This window comes from Dendropsophus ebraccatus, chromosome 1 (assembly GCF_027789765.1).
Source record: "Dendropsophus ebraccatus isolate aDenEbr1 chromosome 1, aDenEbr1.pat, whole genome shotgun sequence".
Lineage (NCBI taxonomy): Eukaryota > Metazoa > Chordata > Amphibia > Anura > Hylidae > Dendropsophus > Dendropsophus ebraccatus.
This window is the reverse complement of record NC_091454.1, coordinates 15,338,239-15,360,862: the sequence shown is the minus strand read 5'-3', so window position 1 is coordinate 15,360,862 and position 22,624 is coordinate 15,338,239. Positions and strand designations below refer to the sequence as shown.

Here is a 22,624-nt window from a genome sequence, read left to right as displayed (position 1 = left end):
TTCACATCTGTGTATATGGCTTAGTTCATGGTAAACACTATTTTTTCCCTAATTCAAAAACAGTAAAATTACAGACACCAGCTGGAAACCTGATGGACCCCTTAAAGTCTATTGGACTCCACAGGTGTCCGCCGGATTCATTCTATTTTTCTTTCATTCTTCATGGAATGTGAACAGAGTATAAAAGAAGGCAAACTTGATTGATTTTCATTTTAATTTGTAATACTATTTTTAACCTGTGGGGGTGCTGTAGGGAAATGGCATACTTGGTTATCAGATCTGATCACTGGGTATTTAAGCAGTAGTACACCATCTTACAGGACTCTTCTATCAAGGAGATGGCCCAAACCATGACCCTAGCATAGAAGTAAGCCCCACTATATGATGGACCTGAAGAAGAGAAAGATATCTTCCTCGAAATGTGTTGTCTATTATTCTTCATTGTTTTTTTTATCTGCCTCAAGTTTATGTCTGTAGATTGGATGGCTATTATCATTATTGCTAAATTCTCTTCATCCCTCTAGGCCCCACTATTGTTATGGAGATTGAGGGATAGGCATATATGACCCCATACACATCCTATAGATTAAAGAAAAGTTAATTGATTTTAAGTTTAATTTGTAATACTCTTTTTAACCTGTGGGGGTGCTGTAGGGAAATAGCATACTTGGTATTTATGCAGTAGAACTTACAAGAATCTTCTATCAAGGAGATGGCCCAAACCATGACCCATAGAAGCAGACCCCACTATTTGATGGACCTGATGAAGAAGAAAGCATCTTCCTCAAAATGTGTTGTCTATTATTCTTCATGAATTTTTTTTATCTGCCTTAATTTTATGTCTCTAGATTGGATGGCTATTATCATTATTGCCGAATTCTCTTCATCCCTCTAGGTCCCACTATTGTTATGGAGATTGAGGGATGCGTATATATGAGTCCCATAGATTTCAATGTCGATCTGGGTGTTAAAATCAGTTTCGGGACCTCTTTTTTTTATACATTAGTCCTCAGCCCCCAGACTTCAACCAATATCACCCCATTTTAAAAGATTCTCTCATTGGTAAACCCCTTAAAAGCCTACAGCAATGTACTAGTGGCTGTATTAGGTCTGTGGCTTTAAATCCTAGGTTCATCGATGCGGAAGGGAATAATAATGCATCGTAACTTCACAAGGCAGAATTTATTCCTTCTTAATAGACGTGACTGACATAAACTCTAAAGGGGTCATTACCGATGATTACGGCTCTGGCATTGCCTATTTCACAAAGAAGGAGACATATTTAGAAGACCCCTGAGAAAATAATTTCATGGTAGTGTACAATGGTGCGTAAGTCTCTGACCATGAGGAATGTCACCTCTGATCCCACCTATTAGGGAGATATGTTATGTTAGGGATGAGGCCATGATTGTTTGAGGGTTGAAAAGCTATAGAAAATACTTTACTGAATTCCGTATACAATGCATTATTGCCTGTGACTATAAAATGTGGATGTACTTGAGACCTTCTCTATGAACAAGAGAGGAACCAGAAGCATCCATCTCTTACATGTTCGGCTAGTCTTTCAAGAAGGTTTGTCTTCATGTGTCAACTTCTTTGGCATTGAGGTCCAACAGGGATTGTCAGACAGTCCTCAATGGCACAAGGTTCATGGGTTGACTGTTGCTACAGATGAGAGCAAGCTTGAGTCCAATCATTTGGCAATTGACTATCAGTGGTTGAAGAAGTTGGTTGCTGCCTTAGGGTGTCCTGGAAACATGGATACAGCCTATGGCCTTTGGCTATATGCATGTTTTCCTGGACTCCCTAGGACTACATCCAACTTCTTCAGCCACCAGTATTCCAATGCAAAACGATCAAACTCGAGCATGCTTGAGTTGCGCTCAAGTCTACCGGTTACAGGTGTAGGACTTAGGAGCTTCAAGTTGATGGAGATCCAATTGGCAATGAAAATTTAGAAAGGTTTCCAAAATGAAACATTGCTGGTCTTACATAGGGATGAGCGAACCGGCAGAAGTTAGGGTTCGTATGAATCTGAACTATCGGCTTCTGATTCCCACTGTCTGCCCGCTCCGTGGAGAGGGTGGATACAACCTTGAGGACAGCCTGGAAAACTGGGATACAGCCATAGCCATAGGCTGTATCCCAGTTTTCTAGGCAGTCCTCAGGCTGTATCCATCCTCTCCACGGAGCGGGCAGACAGCGGGAATCAGAAGCCGATAGTTCAGGTTCATATGAGCCCGAACCTCGGCCGGTTCGCTCATCCCTAGTCTTACATTGGATGGTGCCCCTTGTAGTACTATCACTAGGCACCTCCATTTGTTGTATTGTGTATAATACAAAGAACAATCGATGCACATGTGACCATTAGCACATTGTGTGGCTCTCAGATAATGTGTTGACCTCTCCTTTGCCAGCCATGGAGAAATGTGGTGTCATTGACTGGAGGCAGATTGTTGGGGCATTAAGGTGTGGTGCCAGTATTTCTGAAATAGTCCCACTTTTTTCTTTACTGTTCTTGGACTATAGTATCATAAGTGTACCAAGACTGGATGGCCCATGGCCAGACTTCCAACAGAAGATCTCACAGCAGTAGGCCAAATGTGGCTGATCCAAGAAGCTGGCATTAGGTGTTGTGTCTTGTATCACAATAACAACATACCACAGTGAACCAAATGCCAAAGACAAGGATACCCCTGACCACCCCACATCATCATAAACAGCGCCTTGCATGGGCAAAATATGTAAACGGACCTTGAACACAAGAGAGAAGGTCACCTAGACTGTTGAGTGCCATTTTCCGCTGAAGCGGAAAGGTTTTCAATTGGCATAACTGCAATGAAATCATACCCTGTGGGTGCACTGCTGGTTTTCCACAGATGTAATATCATGCTCTAGGGAAAGTCCAACAGGGCCCAACATGCCCTAGTACCATTGTTCATCATGCCCACCAATAAAGAAAACATAATAGAATGGAGTGTTAGTCCGAATGTTCATGTGTTTGCTATGGGGAGGAGTAAGCTGGGATTGGGTGTGAAAGGTCTCCAAAAACAAAGAGGTCGGGTGGTAAAAAACAATCTTGCCCTACCCTTCTCAAAAATCCATTATCCCGAGTGGGTAGAGACTCAGGAGGCCATAAATGTAAAACCATTTAAGTTTTATGGTGTTATAGGCCACAGGTGCCAGCATATCTAAGGTCTCCTTTCTGGATGGACAGTGTGTCCTTCAGCATGGGTGGTGCCTCTATTAGCATGGGTGGTGCCGCTCTCTGCATGTGCAGTGTCTCCCTTAGCATGGGTGGTGCCACTCTTTGCATGGGTGGTACTTCTGACGGCATAGATGATACCACTCTCTGCATAGGCGGTGCCTCCCTTAGCATAGATGATACCACTCTCTGCATGGGCGGTGCCTCCCTTAGCATGGGTGGTGCCACTCTCTGCATGGGCGGTGTCTCTCGCTCAGCATGGGTGGTGCCACTCTCTGCATGGGCGGTGTCTCTCGCTCAGCATGGGTGGTGCCACTCTCTGCATGGACAGTGCATTCTTTAGCATAGGTGGTGCCACACTCTGCATGGGCGGTGCCTCCCTCAGCATGGGTGATGCCACTCTCTGTATGGGCGGTGCCTGCTTCTGCATGGGTGATAACACACTCTGTATGGGCGGTGCCTCCCATAGCATGGGAAGTCCCACACCTCTTTAGGTGAGCCCTTATTGGAAAAATCAGATTGGCACAGCAGGATAAGAGAGTCCAGGCATTCATAATACCCATACACAGAGTGATACCATATGCTGGCATTTTCAGAAACCTTTTAGATATTTCATTTCTGGCCCGCGTAAGCACTGAGCATAAAGAAGAAAAAGCATTCGGTAATGATATAATGAGGTGTTGAAATTCCCAGCCAACTGCCTTATAAAATGTAAAAATGACTTGAGGCGATCGTGTATCCTCATATATTAAGATTTATGGCGGTAGCGAGAAGGAATACAATGCTGCACACAAATTCATCTCCGAAACACAGAGGAAAGTGATTTATTCGCAATGGTAATAAATACCAGACATCATAAAGTATCCCCATCAAAAGTGGGAAAGGGAAATGAGGCGTTGGCCAAGAAGATATGAGAAAGGTTTACCAAAGGGGCCCACGTTCATAACAGTTTTCCAATATACTTAGCAATATGGGAGAGTGGCCATGGGATGATCAAATTTCTCACGTACCCTCCAGAGACATCTATATAATACTCTCTTTACTCCATACAGTTGAATATAGGAACACAAGCGTCTGTACCGTCTCGACTTTCGCCTGTAACTCACTCCTGTATGTAAAGTTAACTATTAGAGTAACTTGAGTCCAATGTGGAAATACTTATTGTTAAAAAGTAGAGTGACCAAATATCCGGGCCCTCATATTAATGATGGTTCTTGGTATGGGGCCCTTGTTATCTTCCAGTTCTTTCTTCCAGTTATGGAAGGACTTTGGTTGTAGAACTGTAGGAAAACAAGGGCCCCTATACCTTATTCTACTTTTTGGTCCCAATGGAAAACAAATTTATGGTCAAAAATGTCCAAGAAGTTTTTGAATGTGTTTGACCTCCATCTAGACCAATTCCAAAGTATCAACACAAGTCATGGTAATTCCTAAATCTGACCCCAATTCGAGGCAAGGTTTGGTTAGCTCATGGTGGGAATAATCAAGGTTTTGCAATGAATTCTTCAGACGCTTCTTCCAAAGTTTCTCAGTGACATGCTCAAGATTTGACCATTTCAACCATCTTGTTGCCTGTCACTCTTTTACTGTTTTCCCATGATCTTGGTTAGAGATGAGCGAACCTGGAGCATGCTCGAGTCGATCCAAACCCAAACTTTCGGCATTTGATTAGCGGTGGCTGCTGAAGTTGGATAAAGCCCTAAGGCCATGTGGAAATCATGGATATAGTCATTGGCTGTATCCATGTTTTCCAGACAACCATAGAGCTTTATCCAAGTTCAGCAGCCACTGAACGTTCGGGTTCGGATCGACTCGAACCCAAACCCGGTTCGCTCATCTCTAATCTTGGTCTTCTCGTAATACATCCAAATGAACATAAGAGTCCAACACAATGGCAAAGACTGTGGGTTAGAAGTCGAAGATAAAAATGAAGCCCTTTGACTCCATCAAACTCCTAAACATGCAGAACATAGAGTCCTGGTACTTAAAGGAGGTTTTCCATCATTACAACATTACCCTTTCCACCACTCCATTATGATGAGAGACTTGGGACCCGTTCTCAAGATAACGAGAGAAACCTACAATGCAGTGTTGGTAGGACTCCTTTACATATATTTTACACGTTATCTGCTATACTGCAGCATCAGTGGAGAACACCTCCTTGTTCTTATCATCCATTACCATGGTGACAAGACCAATATGAATAAGTCTTCCTCTCCAGGGTCACTATTCCACAAACACAGGTTGTTTCTATGATATGTAGCCCTTGGTTCAACCGGATCAATGGTGCTTCAAGTGGAGGAATTAACTTCATTTAGTCGAGGGCAACAATTTCTTTGTCAATTATGTCTTTGTAGCTCAAGGTTGTCACCAGCTCTGATCTTTCCTTATCTTCCTAATGAAAGGATCATTATACTGTTACTCTGCTGGGCAGCATGGTGGCTCAGTGGTTAGCGCTGTAGACTTGCAGTGGTGGGGAATAATTGTACAGCTGCAAAAAAAGAGATAAAGCAATCGGCACTACCTGATGTATGGCCGGGTCTCAATGGTGTGCTTCTCGTATGGGAGATATATGGGGTCTATATACGGGGTACTACTTCACAGCCAAAGATACTTCAGATATATACAAATCATCCACCAAGAAGAAAGGAGCTGTGGGCACTCACCGTTCAGGAGACCAACTTTATTCACGTAAACTGCATACAAAGTTCATCGTGGCAGGTAAAATACGGAGAGACACCAACCCCCCCTGCTATGACAGCTGTTTCACGCGACCCTTCCGCGCTTCATCATCTGAAGGGTCGCGTGAAACAGCTGTCATAGCATGGGGGGTTGGCGTCTCTCCGTATTTTACCTGCCACAATGAACTTTGTATGCAGTTTACGTGAATAAAGTTGGTCTACTGAACGGTGAGTGCCCACAGCTCCTTTCTTCTTGGTGAATAATTGTACAGTATGGCTGAATGTTCATGTTTCTTCTGTAGAGAAGGAATGGGTAGGCCGGTGCAATCTATTCCCCCCCCAAGAACAATAGGATTAGCCACAGAAAATTCATCACGACTTACTCTTTACATTCTGTTGGTGGAGAGCCAGGAGACCGCCATACAGTCAAACCTACCGAAGGTGGTGGGTTCAAAGTGTTAAGTTCAAGTATCTGGATTAGAAGTAGATGGCAAACTGTTCAACACTATGGGGGACATTTATTAAGTCCGGCGTTTTCTGCGCCGGGCTTAAAAATGTCCCCGCAGCGCCAACAGTACGCTGCTTGATGTAGAGGCGCACTGCGGACCCAGAGTCCGTGCCTCCCATTCCACCCCCCTCCCTGCCCCCTTTCGCAGCAGGCGGAAAATGGCCAGGTGCAAATATTTATTTGCAAAACGGTCATTTGCGAATAAATTTATTCACATCTGGCCATTTTCCGCCGAAAAATACAACCTTTTGGGATGATAAATGTCCTCCTATGGCTTCTTAATATCAACACCAGCCCTCCATGATCTGATTTCCCATATATCAATAACAACCTATAGAGGTTCCCATACACTTTGGTATGTTTGAACTATAGTGCATTGGGATCTACGGAGATGTCCGTGGATGATGTCAGTGGAGATAAGGGTTGGGTGAACAGATGAACCCAACACAAGAATGGTCTAGTCCCATTGTTCGGCATTTGAATACCGGTACCCAAATAAGTTGGATGGAGCCCTATGGAGTGCAGGAAAACATGGATACAGTCATAGACCATAGGCTGTATCCATGTTTTCTAGGACTCTTACGGGTTGCCTCCAATTCTTTCAGCCACTGGTATTTAAGTCCTGAACGATCGTACTCATGCCTGAGTTGCACTCATTTCTAGTTGGGTGTGGTGGAATTTCACTGCCTGACCCACTTTGTCAAAGAAATAAACCACCATCAGAGCAGTCTGGCTGCGGCCTACCCCTCCACATAGAGACAGGGCCGTATTTACCACTAGGCACGTGTGGTCTGGTGCCTAGGGCAGCACCTTGCAGGGGGCAGCACCAGGGAGCAGGGGGAAGAAAACAATTTTTTTTTGTTTTTATTTTTTGTAGTCTCCCACCCTCTTACTGACTTGCCAGCGAGAGAGACAGGAGCAGTGACAGGAGCGGGGGAGATGGGAGTGGGAGACAGGAGTGGTGACAGGAGCGGGGGAGATGGGAGCGGGGAAGACGGGAGTGGTGACAGGAGCGGGGAGAGACAGGAGTGGTGACAGGAGCGGGGGAGATGGGAACAGGAGAGATGGGAGCGGGGAGAGACAGGAGCAGTGACAGGAGCGAGGGAGATGGGAGTGGGAGACAGGAGTGGTGACAGGAGTGGGGGAGATGGGAGCGGGGAAGACGGGAGTGGTGACAGGAGCGGGGAGAGACAGGAGTGGTGACAGGAGCGGGGGAGATGGGAACAGGAGAGATGGGAGCGGGGAGAGACAGGAGCAGTGACAGGAGCGGGGGAGATGGGAGTGGGAGACAGGAGTGGTGACAGGAGCGGGGGAGATGGGAGCGGGGAAGACGGGAGTGGTGACAGGAGCGGGGGAGAGACAGGAGTGGTGACAGGAGCGGGGGAGATGGGAACAGGAGAGATGGGAGCGGGGAGAGACAGGAGCGGTGACAGGAGTGGGGGAGATGGGAGCGGGAGAAACGGGAGCGGTGACAGGAGCGGGGAGAGACAAGAGCGGTGACAGGAGCGGGGGAGATGGGAGCAGGAGAGATGGGAGCGGGGAAGACGGGAGTGGTGACAGGAGCGGGGAGAGACAGGAGTGGTGACAGGAGCGGGGGAGATGGGAACAGGAGAGACAGGAGCGATGACAGGAGCGGAGCAGATGGGAGCGGGAGAGACAGGAGCGGTGACAGGAGCGGAGAAGATGGGAGCGGGTGACTGGAGTGGGGAGAGGCATCCATGCTGCGATCTGCACTATGACCTGTCCCATTTTTTCATGGCAAGGTTCACGGCACAGATAGTATGAATGCACATAGAGGATTAATGAGCCCTAAAATTGTTCGTGGTCGTGGATCTGTGACCACAGACAATTTTACGGGACATGTGAATAAGGCCTACGAGTTGTAATCTCCCTTTCCCGCACATAGACATGAACGTGTAATGTAGATCTCTTAGCTCCGGAGACGGACCTGCTCTTTTTATTACACTCCACCACCCTTGTAGCATTTAGCCGTTTTGGTTATCCAACTACAAACTAATTTCCTATAACATTGCCGCAAGTTGTGCTAATAATCACTCTAATATTGTAGTCTTGCATCTAACACTGGGATCCTGACGGAGTCATTTATTTTGTTGGTCACGGTCACATTTAATATGAGAACCGCCAATTACATCTAAAGCTAAAACAAACAGCCATTCTCAATGAATACAATCTTCAGCAATTTATTAATCTCCCAGCCTGTGGCTTCCCCATCTGCTCCTTGTAAATAACATCTGTCTGTCATACAAGAGGCTTTCTCAGCTGATAGGACGGAACAGAAGCTCCATCACTTTACAACGAGAGAGACATAAGGCGGGGAGGGGGGACTTACTTATCTTCACTACGTGTATTGCTATAATTCCTTTCCCATCTACTTACATTATTTTTAGATTGAGGAGGGGGTCTATGTTCTAAACATATCATGGAAAAATAGTTGTCTCAATGGGGTTCAGAAAAACCATCATTAAGAAAACCTGATTTCCTCTCTGGAGGACCGAAACATCCATCCATGTGTAATTCATCTTTTCTCCAGTGGTAGTGCTGTAGGGAAAGTGAAAACTCTGGAACTAAAAGGGGAGATCTACAAGCCTTAAGCTTGATTGGGGATTTGGCCAGTGGTCTGTATTTGTATAGGAGGTGCGGTCTGAGTCTATGTTTAGGGCTTCTTTGTTTGTTGAGGCAGAGTTCACACTACGTAAAAAACACGGCCGTATTTCATAACAACAGCCGTAGTTGTTGTGTAGTTGTCTGTATTAGTGTAGGGGAGTCTGGGCTGGGGTCTAGATTTTCTTTTAAAGGATATGAGGTCTAGATTTATTTATATATAAATAGGGGTGCGGACAATGCTACAATACAAATCTGCTCATTTGCTTTGGGATGTTGTCTACAGGTTTGTTAATGATGACATGTAGTAAGTAGCCCCTATCTAGGGGTCATTCAGCCACTAGTTTGGGCCATCAAAATGAATGGGGTTGCTAATGGTATACAGGATGCCAAAACAACCGTGTCATAAATGGCCAAATTGATGTGACAACCCAGCGTCCACCATGTTTAGGTAATAGGTCCCCATTGGGAACCCCAACCAGTATTAAAAAAAATAAACTTTTATAACTTCCCACTGGAAATTTCTTATTAAAAATTCTAGTATTCAGCTATATTGTGTGGAGATATAAGCCGGGATCCGAGCAGTAAAGGGTTACTTCCTGCAGGCGGGGAGATAAAAGTGGAATCACAGCAAACAGCGAGCCAGGGCCCTCGTCTTGTGATTCCGCCTTGTTATTTAGGCTCCACATGGTTGCCATGGTGATGGCCTAATGGATGGATTATAGATTTATTTATAAATGGTATTAATTGGATTCTGGAATTGAAATGGAAATCAGTCTGTGCACGTTCAGGCGGTATGATTCCAGTTCATCTGCATATGAAGAAGCGTCCGTATAGTCGCGGCAGAGTAACTGTCTGTCAGCGGGATTGTCATGCAGAACAATGGACGAAAGGAAGCGTTTGATCCGTAACCTTTTCATCTTACTTTTTTTTTGCTTCATACAGTTTTCATTGTACTTCTAGAACCTTAGAGCGGAGGAAAAACCTTCTTTTAGGAAGCGGAGGTGGAGGAAATCTACTGTATCCAATTTTCTATGACTGATAATCCTGAATATTTCATAATCCAGCAACCCACTGATTTCTTCCCCAGAACCATCAGAATGAAGGGGCTGCGACGCTCGTGTGGTGCCTTTACTGTAGTACCTACACTACATTATACCACTATGTCTTATACTGCAGCATTTAATGGGTTAAATTGTCACTTCAGTTTCAAGCCACTTCAATCCGCATGATAGCCAATGTGATTCCTAACATATTTGTAAGTCACTACATTTATAAAAAATGACTCTTTACCCAAGAAAACCAGCCCTAAAGTCGTGGCCTTCTTTGTTGCCCACTGACAGTTGTCAGGAGAAATCTGTCTCTAGTAACAGCTAGATCAGGACAAAAGAAAACAGGAAGTGGGGGTGGGGCTTAGCATGTGCTATTTGAAGGAGAAAGCTTAGCCAGTCTGCATGTTAAAGATGATCCACACTGTTCCTATAAGGTAAATCAATGCTTCCTTCTCATCCGAGATCACCCATAAAATGCAAGGCAGCTGTCAGGAGCTGGCTGACACGCTTAGTTCCTGGCACTGCTGGAGTGTGTGGCCAGATGGAGTTTCTGACAACCGGTCAGGCTGGTTGTTAGGGAGCACCGACGGCATCCCTGACGACCGGCCCGGCCAGTTGTTGGGGGCGCACCTATGGCATCCATGGTTTCTTGCGGCAACCAGGGCTTCACCCTCTCCTGGCCCAATGTCCCAGGTATTTTCATTGTGTTATGCTGATTGGCGGCCGGCACCACCAGTCAGCTCTGTGAGGGACTTGGGGGCTGCAGTCTCTGCCCCAATCACGCCCTGAGTTTAGTACTCCAGCCTCCATAAGACTACTACCCCCATCATGCCTCTTTGCCTGTGATAGAGCCACATTAGAGTGTGACTAAGCTAGCGTTGTATTTCTGACTGTGGTATTCCTGATCTTTTTGCTTGGCTTTCTGACTATCCCCTTTGCCTCCTGACTTGGTACGGTGGTTTTGACTCGGCTAGTGGACTTTTCTATTATTGTGTTTGTATTGTCTTGTTTCTGTCTTTGTGTTTTCACATATTCCTGTATAGTGATCAGTCTTCAGGTTGGGGCCGGCCTGTTAGGGAGCAGACTATTTCCAAAGGCAGGGACAACGGGTCGGGTGCCAGGGTCGGGGCTTTACTTGTCCTGTTTCTCAGAGTCCCAACCTAACTGCAGCTGTTCCTTGTGTAAATAGTATTTTATATTCTCCATTATATCCTCAGTATAGTCCCACCATACACTTTAGCTGACAATAGTAACCCCTTCCTTGCTGTGATCCTGCTCATATCTATGCCCACATAGTGCATAGCAAGCCTAGTGTATCAGTAACCTCTACTTATCCCACATGTCATATATTGTATTCTGTAAATGATCAGTCCATCACAAATCAGCCAGATCATTTCCAGGCACTTTTTTTTTTTAAGTCATAGCATAGCAGAGAGGAGTAAGTGCTTAATTCTTATTCAGCAAGAGAAGTAAAGGAGGAAATAACTATGTGTGTATTACTGGCAAACAGACCAGTTCAGATTCCACCCCTGAAATAGATGAGAAATAGTTGTGCACTATGGAGGGAACACTCAGGGGCTCCAGCAGCAGTGGGAGAACTAAAACCACCTTGTCACCACACTGAAGGGTTAATCTAATACAGTCATGCAGGTTTTTAAAAATCTTTTGAAACCAACATTTGTACCACCACAATATTGTCTCATTCTGCTAACAATAGAAAAAAAAATCCCGTAAATCCCTTTAAAATATTAATATTAATTTTACATATAGAGGACAGACATATTGAATTTTGCTTGCAGTACTGCACCTAACCACACGGAGTGCTGTCAAATAAAATAGGTTTTGAGTAGATATTATAATGCACCAGCTAACAGCAGAATTTTATTCTTGACCTCTTCCAAACTTATGACCCAAGTACCAAGGACCCTCTACCAAGTATTTATATGGGAATATGACAACCCTTATGCACTACATCCTATCTTATGAACTTACAGAAAAACCTATGCAGGTCATATTAAAAACATGTTGTTTATTGTGGCTGTAATGCGAATATTTGACCAAAATTAGCAATTTGAAAATTTTTCAAAAGGGTTGATGTGGGGTTCACTTACTTATGCATATAGCCATCCGAACCCAACGTAAGATTCATCTGCATGACGTTCTGGAATTCTGTCTCATTACAGCAGTACTTGAAGACGGTGTTGTTGTGGTGACAACACAAGATGTACGACTTGTTGTCTGAAAGGCGCGGACAGTGGAATCCAAAGTGATATCGACCTTTGTGGTCCGTATACGGCTCGCAAACTCTGAAGTGCGCGGAAGAAGCTGTGGAAGACAACAGTATGGTAAGATATCAGAATGCAGTATACAGCCATATTTACATTGCCTGCCACTATCTCCAACTTTTTACATTTACCATCAATTTTCTATATATTTTTGTAATACCATGCCCAACCACATGGTGTGCTGTCTAGAGAATTAGGTCATGGAGCCTGAAGAATTTTAAGCCTTTACTGATTTAATGATGTGATAAACTGACTTATTTAGGGATGTGCTTTATGGCAAGCCCCATGGACATGAACACAATGAACATCTCCAGGACATATTTTTTGTATGAGACAGGTTTCTAAGCATGGTCTGCGACCTCTGTGATCTGTCCAAAGGCCATGCTACAGGGGAGGAGAAAGCTATCTATATACCAGTGTCACCTTTTACTATAATGCTGTACAGATCACTTTCTGACAGTCTCCTCCTTATCATCACAGATAGAACAGAAACTCTCAGCTTAGTTTTGTGCCTAGTGGTGAAATAGAAAACTGCAAGATTCCAGGATTATGTTTAAAATATAGATGGAAAATTAAAAAAAAAAACCACTATAAATTCATATAGGTATATTTAACATAAAAACTTTATTTGAAGGGCACCTTTCATCTCGGCCTGCTTGACCCCCCCCCTCCCCCCCCCCCGGTGGGTCGGGTGGGCTCTGCCCCAGCAGAAAGTTTCGCTTTAATCAATAGGTCATTTTCTGATGACATATTCCCTCTGAAGGTTATGTTCACACAGTATTTTTGTCAGTCTTTTTTTCAACCAAAACCAGGGGTGGCTTGAAAACACAGAAGCTGTGTAAATCCACTATAATTTTGCCCTGTCAGTTCCACTTCTGTTCTTGGTTGAGAAAAGACTGACAGAAATACTAAGTGTGAGCATAGCCTAAAATAGTAGAAGGCTCATTTGTTATAGGCTGTTAGGGACTGTAAAAGAAACACATACAAAATGTTGCTGCAATACCTCTCGAGGCCACATGGTGCACTCTTATTCAGACATGTGCTGTACAATACTTTATAGCTCCAGCTACTGGATAAAATAGGTAGTGCAGTATTTTTATTTTTTTTTAATTTTTTGGTGTGGTACTTAACAACTGACTCTGCTAATACTTATGCTTCTGGCCCTCAGCTGCTGAGAAGGGAAGGTTGTATAATTCCTTTAATTCTCTTGCACATAGTAGAATGTAAAGGGGCAACCATTTTCATAATAGTTGTATATCGTCCATAAATTCGCTTGAATCTAAAAGAATATTATAAAAAAAAGGACCCATAAGTTGCTCTGGACTGTGAACAGCCGGTGAGCATGTGTTAGACGATTGGCCTGGGTCCAACTTAGATATCTGGTCTGAACTTGATCTTCAGCTCCCACATCCACTGATGTTTGATGCGGTCACATCCAAGGAAACTTTCAGTAACATCCCAGCCACTGACTGTAAGGAGACAGGAAAGTCTAATAAAATACACATGTTGAAGACCATAAAAAACTGAAATATCAAGTGAAGTTTGGTGGGAACATCATGTAGATGAACCCAACAGTTCATCTGGAACCAGAAGACCTTGTTGTCCAGTTAGGCCAGTAGTCCTTTTCATGTAGGTGAACCCAACAGTTCATCTGGAACTAGAAGGCCTTGTTGTCCAGTTAGGCCAGTAGTCCTGTTCATGTAGATGAAACCCAGCAGTTCATATGGAACCAGAAGACCTTGTTGTCCAGTTAGGCCAGTCGTCCTATCCATGTAGATGAAACCCAACAGTTCATTTGGAACCAGAAGACCTTGTTGTCCAGTTAGGCCAGTAGTCCTGTTCATGTAGATGAACCCAATAGTTCATCTGGAACCAGAAGACCTTGTTGTCCAGTTAGGCCAGTAGTCCTGTTCATGTAGGTGAACCCAACAATTCATCTGGAATCAGAAGACCTTGTTGTCCAGTTAGGCCAGTAGTCTTGTTCATGTAGATGAACACAACAGTTCATCTGGAATCAGAAGACCTTGTTGTCCAGTTAGGCCAGTAGTCCTGTTCATGTAGATGAACCCAACAATTCATCTGGAACCAGAAGACCTTGTCATCCAGTTAGGCCAGTAGTCCTGTTCATGTCGATAAACCCAACAGTTCATCTGAAACCAGAAGACCTTGTTGTCCAGTTAGGCCAGTAGTCCTGTTCATGTAGATGAACCCAACAGTTCATCTGTAACCAGTAGACCTTGTTGTCCAGTTAGGCCAGTAGTCCTTTTCATGTAGGTGAACCCAACAGTTCATCTGTAACCAGTAGACCTTGTTGTCCAGTTAGGCCAGTAGTCCTTTTCATGTAGGTGAACCCAACAGTTCATCTGTAACCAGTAGACCTTGTTGTCCAGTTAGGCCAGTATTCCTTTTCATGTAGGTGAACCCAACAGTTCATCTGTAACCAGTAGACCTTGTTGTCCAGTTAGGCCAGTAGTCCTATTCATGTAGCTGAACCCAACAGTTCATCTGTAATCAGAAGACCTTGTTGTCCAGTTAGGCCAGTAGCCCTGAGTTGGTTCTTTTCTCATTCCAGATATTGTTAGGTCTCTATAGGGCATATTTGCTGTAACTGTGTTTGGGTCCATAAACTGGACCCAGTTACGTTGACTGCTTATGTCTGGCCTGATAAACTTGAGCTCCAGTGCCCGGCAGTTTTCGGAGTTCTTTGTAGCAGCACTGACGGGAGCAGAGGGGTCACACAGGTCACAGGTCAGAGGAGTAAAGTCATAAAACATGAGAACAGGATAAGAACTTAAAGTGACACTGTCACCCCCAATAATCATTTTTCAATCTTTACAGGTGTGTGTAACCCGCCTATATCTCTTTGCATACCTGTAACTATTTTTCTTTTTCATGAGGTGGCTTTGCCTGAAATTGTAATTTGGCCGAGTATCTTCTAGCGCCACTGGGCGGGGCTTGGTCCCTGAAGCGCCACATAGCCCCGCCCATTACAGCGCCATTGACCCCGCCCCCTTGGGCTCCGTTTTGAGGCCTCCTTGATGTGCGCGTCCACATCTCCCGCCGTCTTCCGCGTGCGGGAGCGTCATGTGGCGCGCAGGCGCAGAAGGTGACCGCCGGGTCACCCACAGCCGGGCTGTGCGTGCGATCGCACAGCCCGCCAATTACACCGGCCGCACCGTCCCTTGTTGTGTGGGACTCTCCGGAGGCCTCGCTGCGGCTGTGAAACCCTCCTCACAGCCAGCAGCGAGGCGCAGACATTTGCGGCGGTCCTTTTCGGCGCATGCGCAGTGCGCGGCGGACGCCGCAGTGCGCCTGCGCACTATGTCTGCGCCTGCGCACTATGTCTGTGCCTCGCTGCTGGCTGTGAGGAGGGTTTCACAGCCGCAGCGAGGCCTCCGGAGAGTCCCACACAACAAGGGACGGTGCGGCCGGTGTAATCGGCGGGCTGTGCGATTGCACGCACAGCCCGGCTGTGGGTGACCCGGCGGTCACCTTCTGCGCCTGCGCGCCACATGACGCTCCCGCACGCGGAAGACAGCGATAGATGTGGACGCGCACGTCAAGGAGGCCTCAAAACGGAGCCCAAGGGGGCGGGGTCAATGGCGCTGTAATGGGCGGGGCTATGTGGCGCTTCAGGGACCAAGCCCCGCCCAGTGGCGCTAGAAGATACTCGGCCAAATTACAATTTCAGGCAAAGCCACCTCATGAAACTGAAAAATAGTTACAGGTATGCAGAGAGATATAGGCGGGTTACACACACCTGTGAAGATTGAAAAATGATTATTGGGGGTGACAGTGTCACTTTAGTCTGTAAACTCCTTCTTCTCTAAGCAAGCCAAGCTTTTGCACTAGGGACTATATACCTTCAGCTACGCCCCGTACTATAATGTGGATAGTCAGATGACAGGTACAGCTCAGGTGTCATATGACTACAATGCTATGTAGAGATTCAAAAAAATTTAGAGTCACATTTGGTGTGACTGCGGAGTGTCCCTTTAAGCTCACCCGTATGGCTTTAAATATAAGATGGATTAGCCCATCCGCTGCCAGTATGCGTTCATCATATCAGACTGTACCCAACTCCTTAGTACAAATCCAATGTGAAGTACACATTAACGTTGACTATGATATAACCTTTCCGCATAGCGGCAACGTCCATGACAATATAATGATACCATGTCATTTTCTAAAGTAAACCTATTCAAGTACCTCTTGTGGATAATGGTCCTCTTTGCCTTAAAGGATTAACCTTTACATTGAAAGCTTTCAAACCCATTAAACTTGACATTAGAATCTCAAGTACATAGCCCGGGGGATTGTGGGTAAACAGTTATCTTACCATCTAATGGAGGGAGGAAAATCTACAGAGGATCAGAACATCAGGCCTTACTGTACAGATCATGGAAATTATCTGTTGTTGTTGTTGTTGTTATTATCTATAGGTTGTAACTAGTTATTTGGGAATCATCCTATAGCTGGTGGTTTGCCTTTTGCTGGACCTTTAGGGCTATGCTGCGTTGCGTCCCATGGATGGGCATCCACAGGGGTGGACGGGTGATAACATGGTGGGTCAGTCCAACCCATTTACTCTGGGCCAATAATTTAGAACACGTCACCTTGGTAGCATTAGGCTTACATAACCCTATGGTGCAGCTTCCATGCGTCAGCCATTGCTGCTTTGTCTCCTCTTCTGCCCCATTTTAGTTTCCACTCTTCTCGCTGGCACATGTGTTTTAGCCACCACTGCTCTTCCTCCCCTAGTGCCTGGCATCTATGGTCCACCTGCAGCAGCTCTTCCTCCTCTTCTGTCTGGCATCTATGCTCCATCCACCAATGTTCTTCTTCCTCTTCTTCCTGGCACCTATGCTTCACCAACAACTGCACTTTCTCATCTTCTGTCTGGATTCTATTCTTCAGCATCCACTGCTCTTACACCTTGTCTTATTGCAGCTGCCATTCATTCTACTGCTGCCTGACAACTATGCTTCACCTGCAGCAGCTCTTCTTCCTGAAACCTATGCTCCACCTGCAGCTGCTCTTTGTCCTCTTCTGCCTGGTACCTATGCTCTTTCTGCAGCTGCTCTTCCTCCTTTCTTTCTGACATATATGCTTCATCCACCACTGCTCTTCTTTTTCTACTGCTTGGCACCTAAGCTCCATCTGCAGCAGCTCTTCTTCCTGGCACCTATCCTCCATCTGCAGCAGCTCTTCTTCCTGGCACCTATCCTCCATCTGCAGAAGCTCTTCTTCCTGGCACCTATCCTCCATCTGCAGAAGCTCTTCTTCCTGGCACCTATGCTCCACCTACAGCAGCTCTTCTTCCTGGCACCTATGCTCCACCTACAGCAGCTCTTCTTCCTGGCACATATGCTCCACCTACAGCAGCTCTTCTTCCTGGCACCTATGTTCCAACTACAGCGTCTCTTCTTCCTGGCACCTATCCTCCATCTGCAGCAGCTCTCCTTCCTGGCACCTATCCTCCATCTGCAGCAGCTCTTACTCCTGGCACCTATGCTCCACCTGCAGCAGCTCTTCTTCCTGGCACCTATGCTCCACCTACAGCAGCTCTTCTTCCTGGCACCTATGCTCCACCTACAGCAGCTCTTCTTCCTGGCACCTATGCTCCACCTACAGCAGCTCTTCTTCCTGGCACCTATGTTCCAACTACAGCATCTCTTCTTCGTGGCACCTATGCTCCACCTACAGCAGCTCTTCTTCCTGGCACCTATGCTCTCCACCGGCAGCAGCTCTTCTTCCTGGCACCTATGCTCCACCTGCAGCAGCTCTTCTTCCTGGCACCTTTGCTCCACCGGCAGCAGCTCTTCTTCCTGGCACCTATGCTCCACCTGCAGCAGCTCTTCTGCTTGGCACCTTTGCTCCACCTGCAGCAGCTCTTCTTCCTGGCACCTTTGCTCCACCGGCAGCAGCTCTTCTTCCTGGCACCTATGCTCCACCTAAAGCAGCTCTTCTTCCTGGCACTTATGCTCCACCTGCAGCAGCTCTTCTTCCTTGTACCTATGCTCCACCTGCAGCAGCTCTTCTTCCTTGTACCTATGCTTCACCTAAAGCAGCTCTTCTTACTGGTACCTATGCTCCACCTGCAGCAGCTCTTCTTCCTTGTACCTATGCTCCAACTGCAGGAGCCCTTTTTCCTGGCACCTATGCTCCACCTGCAGCAGCTCCACTTCCTGGCACCTGTGCTCCACCTGCAGCAGTTTTTCACCCTCTTCTGCCTAGCCTTTATTCTCCAACCACCACTGCTCTTCCCCCTCCTTTCTTTTCTTTCCCCCACACCTATACTTCAGGCACCGCTGCTCTTTCTTCATATCTGCCTGGCATCAGCCACTGCAGCTCTACCAGAAGGATCTTCTCTGCTGTTAGCCAGTGGTGCCATATTGCTTGGTTCCCAAAGCTGCTGCCCTGAGAATTATAAGCAATAAGGTCCTGTATTCTAATTTGCACCATAATCACATTTGGCTGCATGCTTCAGTGTGCTGCCTGTCCTGACCTAGTGCCTGGACTCTATACTGCAAGAACTTTTGCCAGCTCTGACCTTCTGTCTTGATCTACACTTGTCCATCTTCTACCTTAGTTCAACAAAATGGTGTATTCAACCCATTCGTGTGTTAGCTGTTGCTTCCAGAGACTAGAGATGATCGAACATCAGAAATTTTCAAGTTCGATCAAACTCGAACTTTCTCGAACCTTCGTCATTTGATTCCTGATGCCTTATCTTTCCGTGGGGAAGGTGGAGACAGCCCGGGTACCGCCTGGAAAACAGAGATACAGCCTATTACCTAGGCTGTATCCCTGTTTTCCAGGTGGTACTCGGGCTGTCTCCACCTTCCCCACAGAACAGGAAGGCATCGGCAATCAAATGACGAAGGTTCGATAAGGTTCGAGTTCGATCATCTCTACCAGAGACCACTCCAAGGATAGTGACCTGGGAAAGTCCACATTTCCTTGTTAAGAACTCTCAATTCTTCAGGCTCCAAGCCCGTATACACCCACACAAGGGGCCTATGGACTTTCATTAGAATGGGTGGCCATCACTGGTAGAGTCTACTTCAAAATAAAAACATCATTAAAAAAAAGTCACGTCATTCTACTTGTTCTTTTCTAAGGGGAAGCACAAAAGAACATCATTTCCCGCGCACTGTGAGAACGAACTCGCTTTGTTTCTGGAAATTTTCTGACGAGATTCCTTTTTCATCTCTTCTGCGCCTGTATTATCCAAATGGGAAATGCATGAAGTCGAGCAGACGGCGGTGACTGAATTAATCCTCGTAGCGAGAAGGGAGGGGGGGGATCTTTTTTATTTTAATCATGATACAGCCAATTAAATGTCTAACACAAGAGAACGGGGAAAGAAGTGACTCCGCCAGACGTTAACCTACATACGGCTCAGATGGATCGGCTTGGTTTTCGTGGAAAGTCTAAGTCAGTACGGAGCTATTTTAGTCGCGAGGTCACCTCTTGCCTCGCTTTGTCCTCGAGATCTCTTATGATGGATGTGATACAACATGACTTCATCCTACATTAACTTCCAATGTTTTATTCACACATCCCAGTTATTTCAAACATTTTAATGAGTCGGGCTCGTGAAGGTGGTTTATGGCATTAGAGTTATCCGAGCGATGGGGCGTCGTAGGAAAAACTTTTCCGCTCTCAAAAGTAAACAACAAAAAGTTATCTCTGCCTTCAGAAAGAGAAGGGACGACCCTCTACGTAAAGGAATGACATCATTATTCAAGGGGCGGCTAACTTTCTGGAATACCAAAAATAGTATGTGGCCCCTTCCATATGCATGTGCATCACCTAACAACTCCTTGGGGGACATTTATGAAAGGTATGGCAGGGGCGTACGCCAAGGAGAGGGCGCAGATTCGCCCATTCTCCTTGGGGGGCTCAGGGGGTGCGTGGCAAGGCGGGAAGGAGGCGTGACCTCCTCCCTCGTCTCATTTATTATGATTTACGTAAATCATAATCCAAATCTACACCTGCTGGGAGCAGGTGTAGATTTGGTACGCCGAATGCAGGCTTGGTACGCCGGATGCAGGCTGGGGTAAAGGAGCCTAACTTAAGACCGGCGTACGAGTCTGCCGGTCTTCCTAAATGCCCCCCATCCTTATTTATGTTTTCTCTATTGGGCTAACAAACTCCAAAGTGTTGTACATAGATTGTCATCATATACATCATCCCGATGTGGAACTCGACACGCCTCCTCCCCGCCTTGCTGCGCCCTTGCCCGCCTATCAGGAGAGTGGGGGATATAGTTGGCGTAGGCCATGGAAGAGGCGTATGTTATCCATGGTTGGTGCTTAACCCTTTGAGGACCAGGCCCAAAATGACCCAGTGGACCGCGCAAATTTGAATCTTAGTGTTTCCGTTTTTCCCTCCTCCCCTTCTAAGAGCTCTAGCACTTTCAGTTTTTTATCTACAAGCCATGTAAGGGCTTGTTTGTTACAGGAATAGTTGTACTTTGTAATGGCGTCATTCATTTTACCATAACATGTATGATGGAACCCCAAATATATTATTTATGAAGATATAAATTGGTGAAATCGCAAAAAAGAATGCAATATGGTAACGTTTGGGGGGTTCCTGTGTCTACGTAATGCACTATATGGTAACAGCGACATGATACAATTATTCTATAGGTCAGTCCGAACACAACCATATGCAGGTTACACAGATTCTCTAATGTTATATATTTTTTTTTTTAAATGAAATCCTTTTTTTTGGCAATTAATTATAAATAAAATGGGACTTTTGTGACGCTTATAACGGTTTTATTTTTTCACCTATGAGGCTGTATGTGGTGTCATTTTTTCCGCCATGATCTCTAGTTTTTATTAATACCATATTTGTGAAGATCGGACCTTTTGATCACTTTTTATAAAAAAAATTTCTATATAATGTAACATAAAATCGGTAATCCGCGCACTTTTTTCCCTCTTTCCGTGTACGCTATTTACCGTTCGCAATGGCGCTTGTTATATTTTAATAGATCGGACAATTACGCACGCTACGGTATATTATATGTTTATTTGTTTATTTATTTTTATATGTTTTATTTATATAATGGGAAAGGGGGGTGATTTCAACTTTTATTGGGGGAGGGGTTTTGGGGTAGTGTGTTAGTGTTTTTATTTTTTTTTTTTTTACACTTTTGAAGTCCCTTTGGGGGACTTGTACATCCAGTACTTGGATTTTTACACTGAGCATTGCTATGCCATAGGCATAGCATTGATCAATGTTATCGGCGATCTGCTCATTGAGCCTGACTGTGCAGGCTTAGTGCAGCAGATCGCCGATCGGACCGCACGGAGGCAGGTGAGAGACCTCCGGCGGTTTGTTTCAACGATCGGGGCCCCCACAGTCACACTGCGGGGGTCCCGATCGGTAAGTGACAGGGGACTCCCCCTGTCACTTACACTTAAACGCCGCGGTCGCGCCACGATCGCGGCGTTTAAGGAGTTAATGACACGCGGCAGCGCGATCGCTGCAGCGTCTCATTACCGGTGAGGTCCCGGCTGCTCACTGCAGCCGGCCCCCACCTCCTATGAAGCGCGCTCCGCTCCGGAGCACGCTTCATAGCGGGAGAAACACCCAGGGCGTACAGTTACGCCCTAGGTCGTCTGGGGACAGACTTCCATAGCGTAACTATACGCCCTGGGTCGTCTAGGGGTTAAAGGGGTTGTCATGCGTTAGAAAAACATGGCCACTTTCCTCCAGAGACAGCACCACTCTTGTCTCCAGTCTGGGTGCAGGTTTTGCAACTAAGTTCCATTGAAGTGAACAGAGCTTAATTGCAAACCTCTATGTCTCTATGAGAAAGTGGCTGTGTTTTTCTAACTCAGATGAGCTGAAAGCTTACTAAACCATTACCTATGAACCTCCCCATATACAAAGGTTAATGTGGGCTAGAACACTCACTGAATAGGCCACAATGGGGCCTGCAGTTAGTTAGCACCATCTACTTTGTCCCGACTCTTGTGCCTCGGCTTCATTATATCACATGTGGTTCCAATCTGAACAATTTGTAGTTGCTTAAAAATTAGTAACAAGCCGTAGAATGAGAAGTCTTTAGTCCCCACATATTGTATTAATCTACGATCTGGAGGCTGAGGGATAAATAGGGTTGTTTTACGGAAACTCCATGGGGGAGATTTATCAAACATGGTGTAAAGTGAAACTGGCTCAGTTGCCCCTAGCAACCAATCAGATTCCACCTTTCATTCCTCACAGACTCTTTGGAAAATGAAAGG

General features: G+C 45.7%; 1 protein-coding gene across 3 annotated transcripts in view; it reads right to left on the bottom strand.

The window, feature by feature from the left end:
• SHISAL1 (shisa like 1) overlaps positions 1 to 22,624 on the bottom strand; it is a 95,044-nt gene that overhangs the window by 10,709 nt on the left and 61,711 nt on the right. For all 3 annotated transcript variants that reach the window (XM_069967920.1, XM_069967915.1, XM_069967926.1), the window contains exon 3: positions 12,180 to 12,393. In XM_069967920.1, coding sequence (XP_069824021.1) covers positions 12,180 to 12,393 — 214 coding nt within the window. The remainder of the gene's footprint in view (positions 1 to 12,179; positions 12,394 to 22,624) is intronic.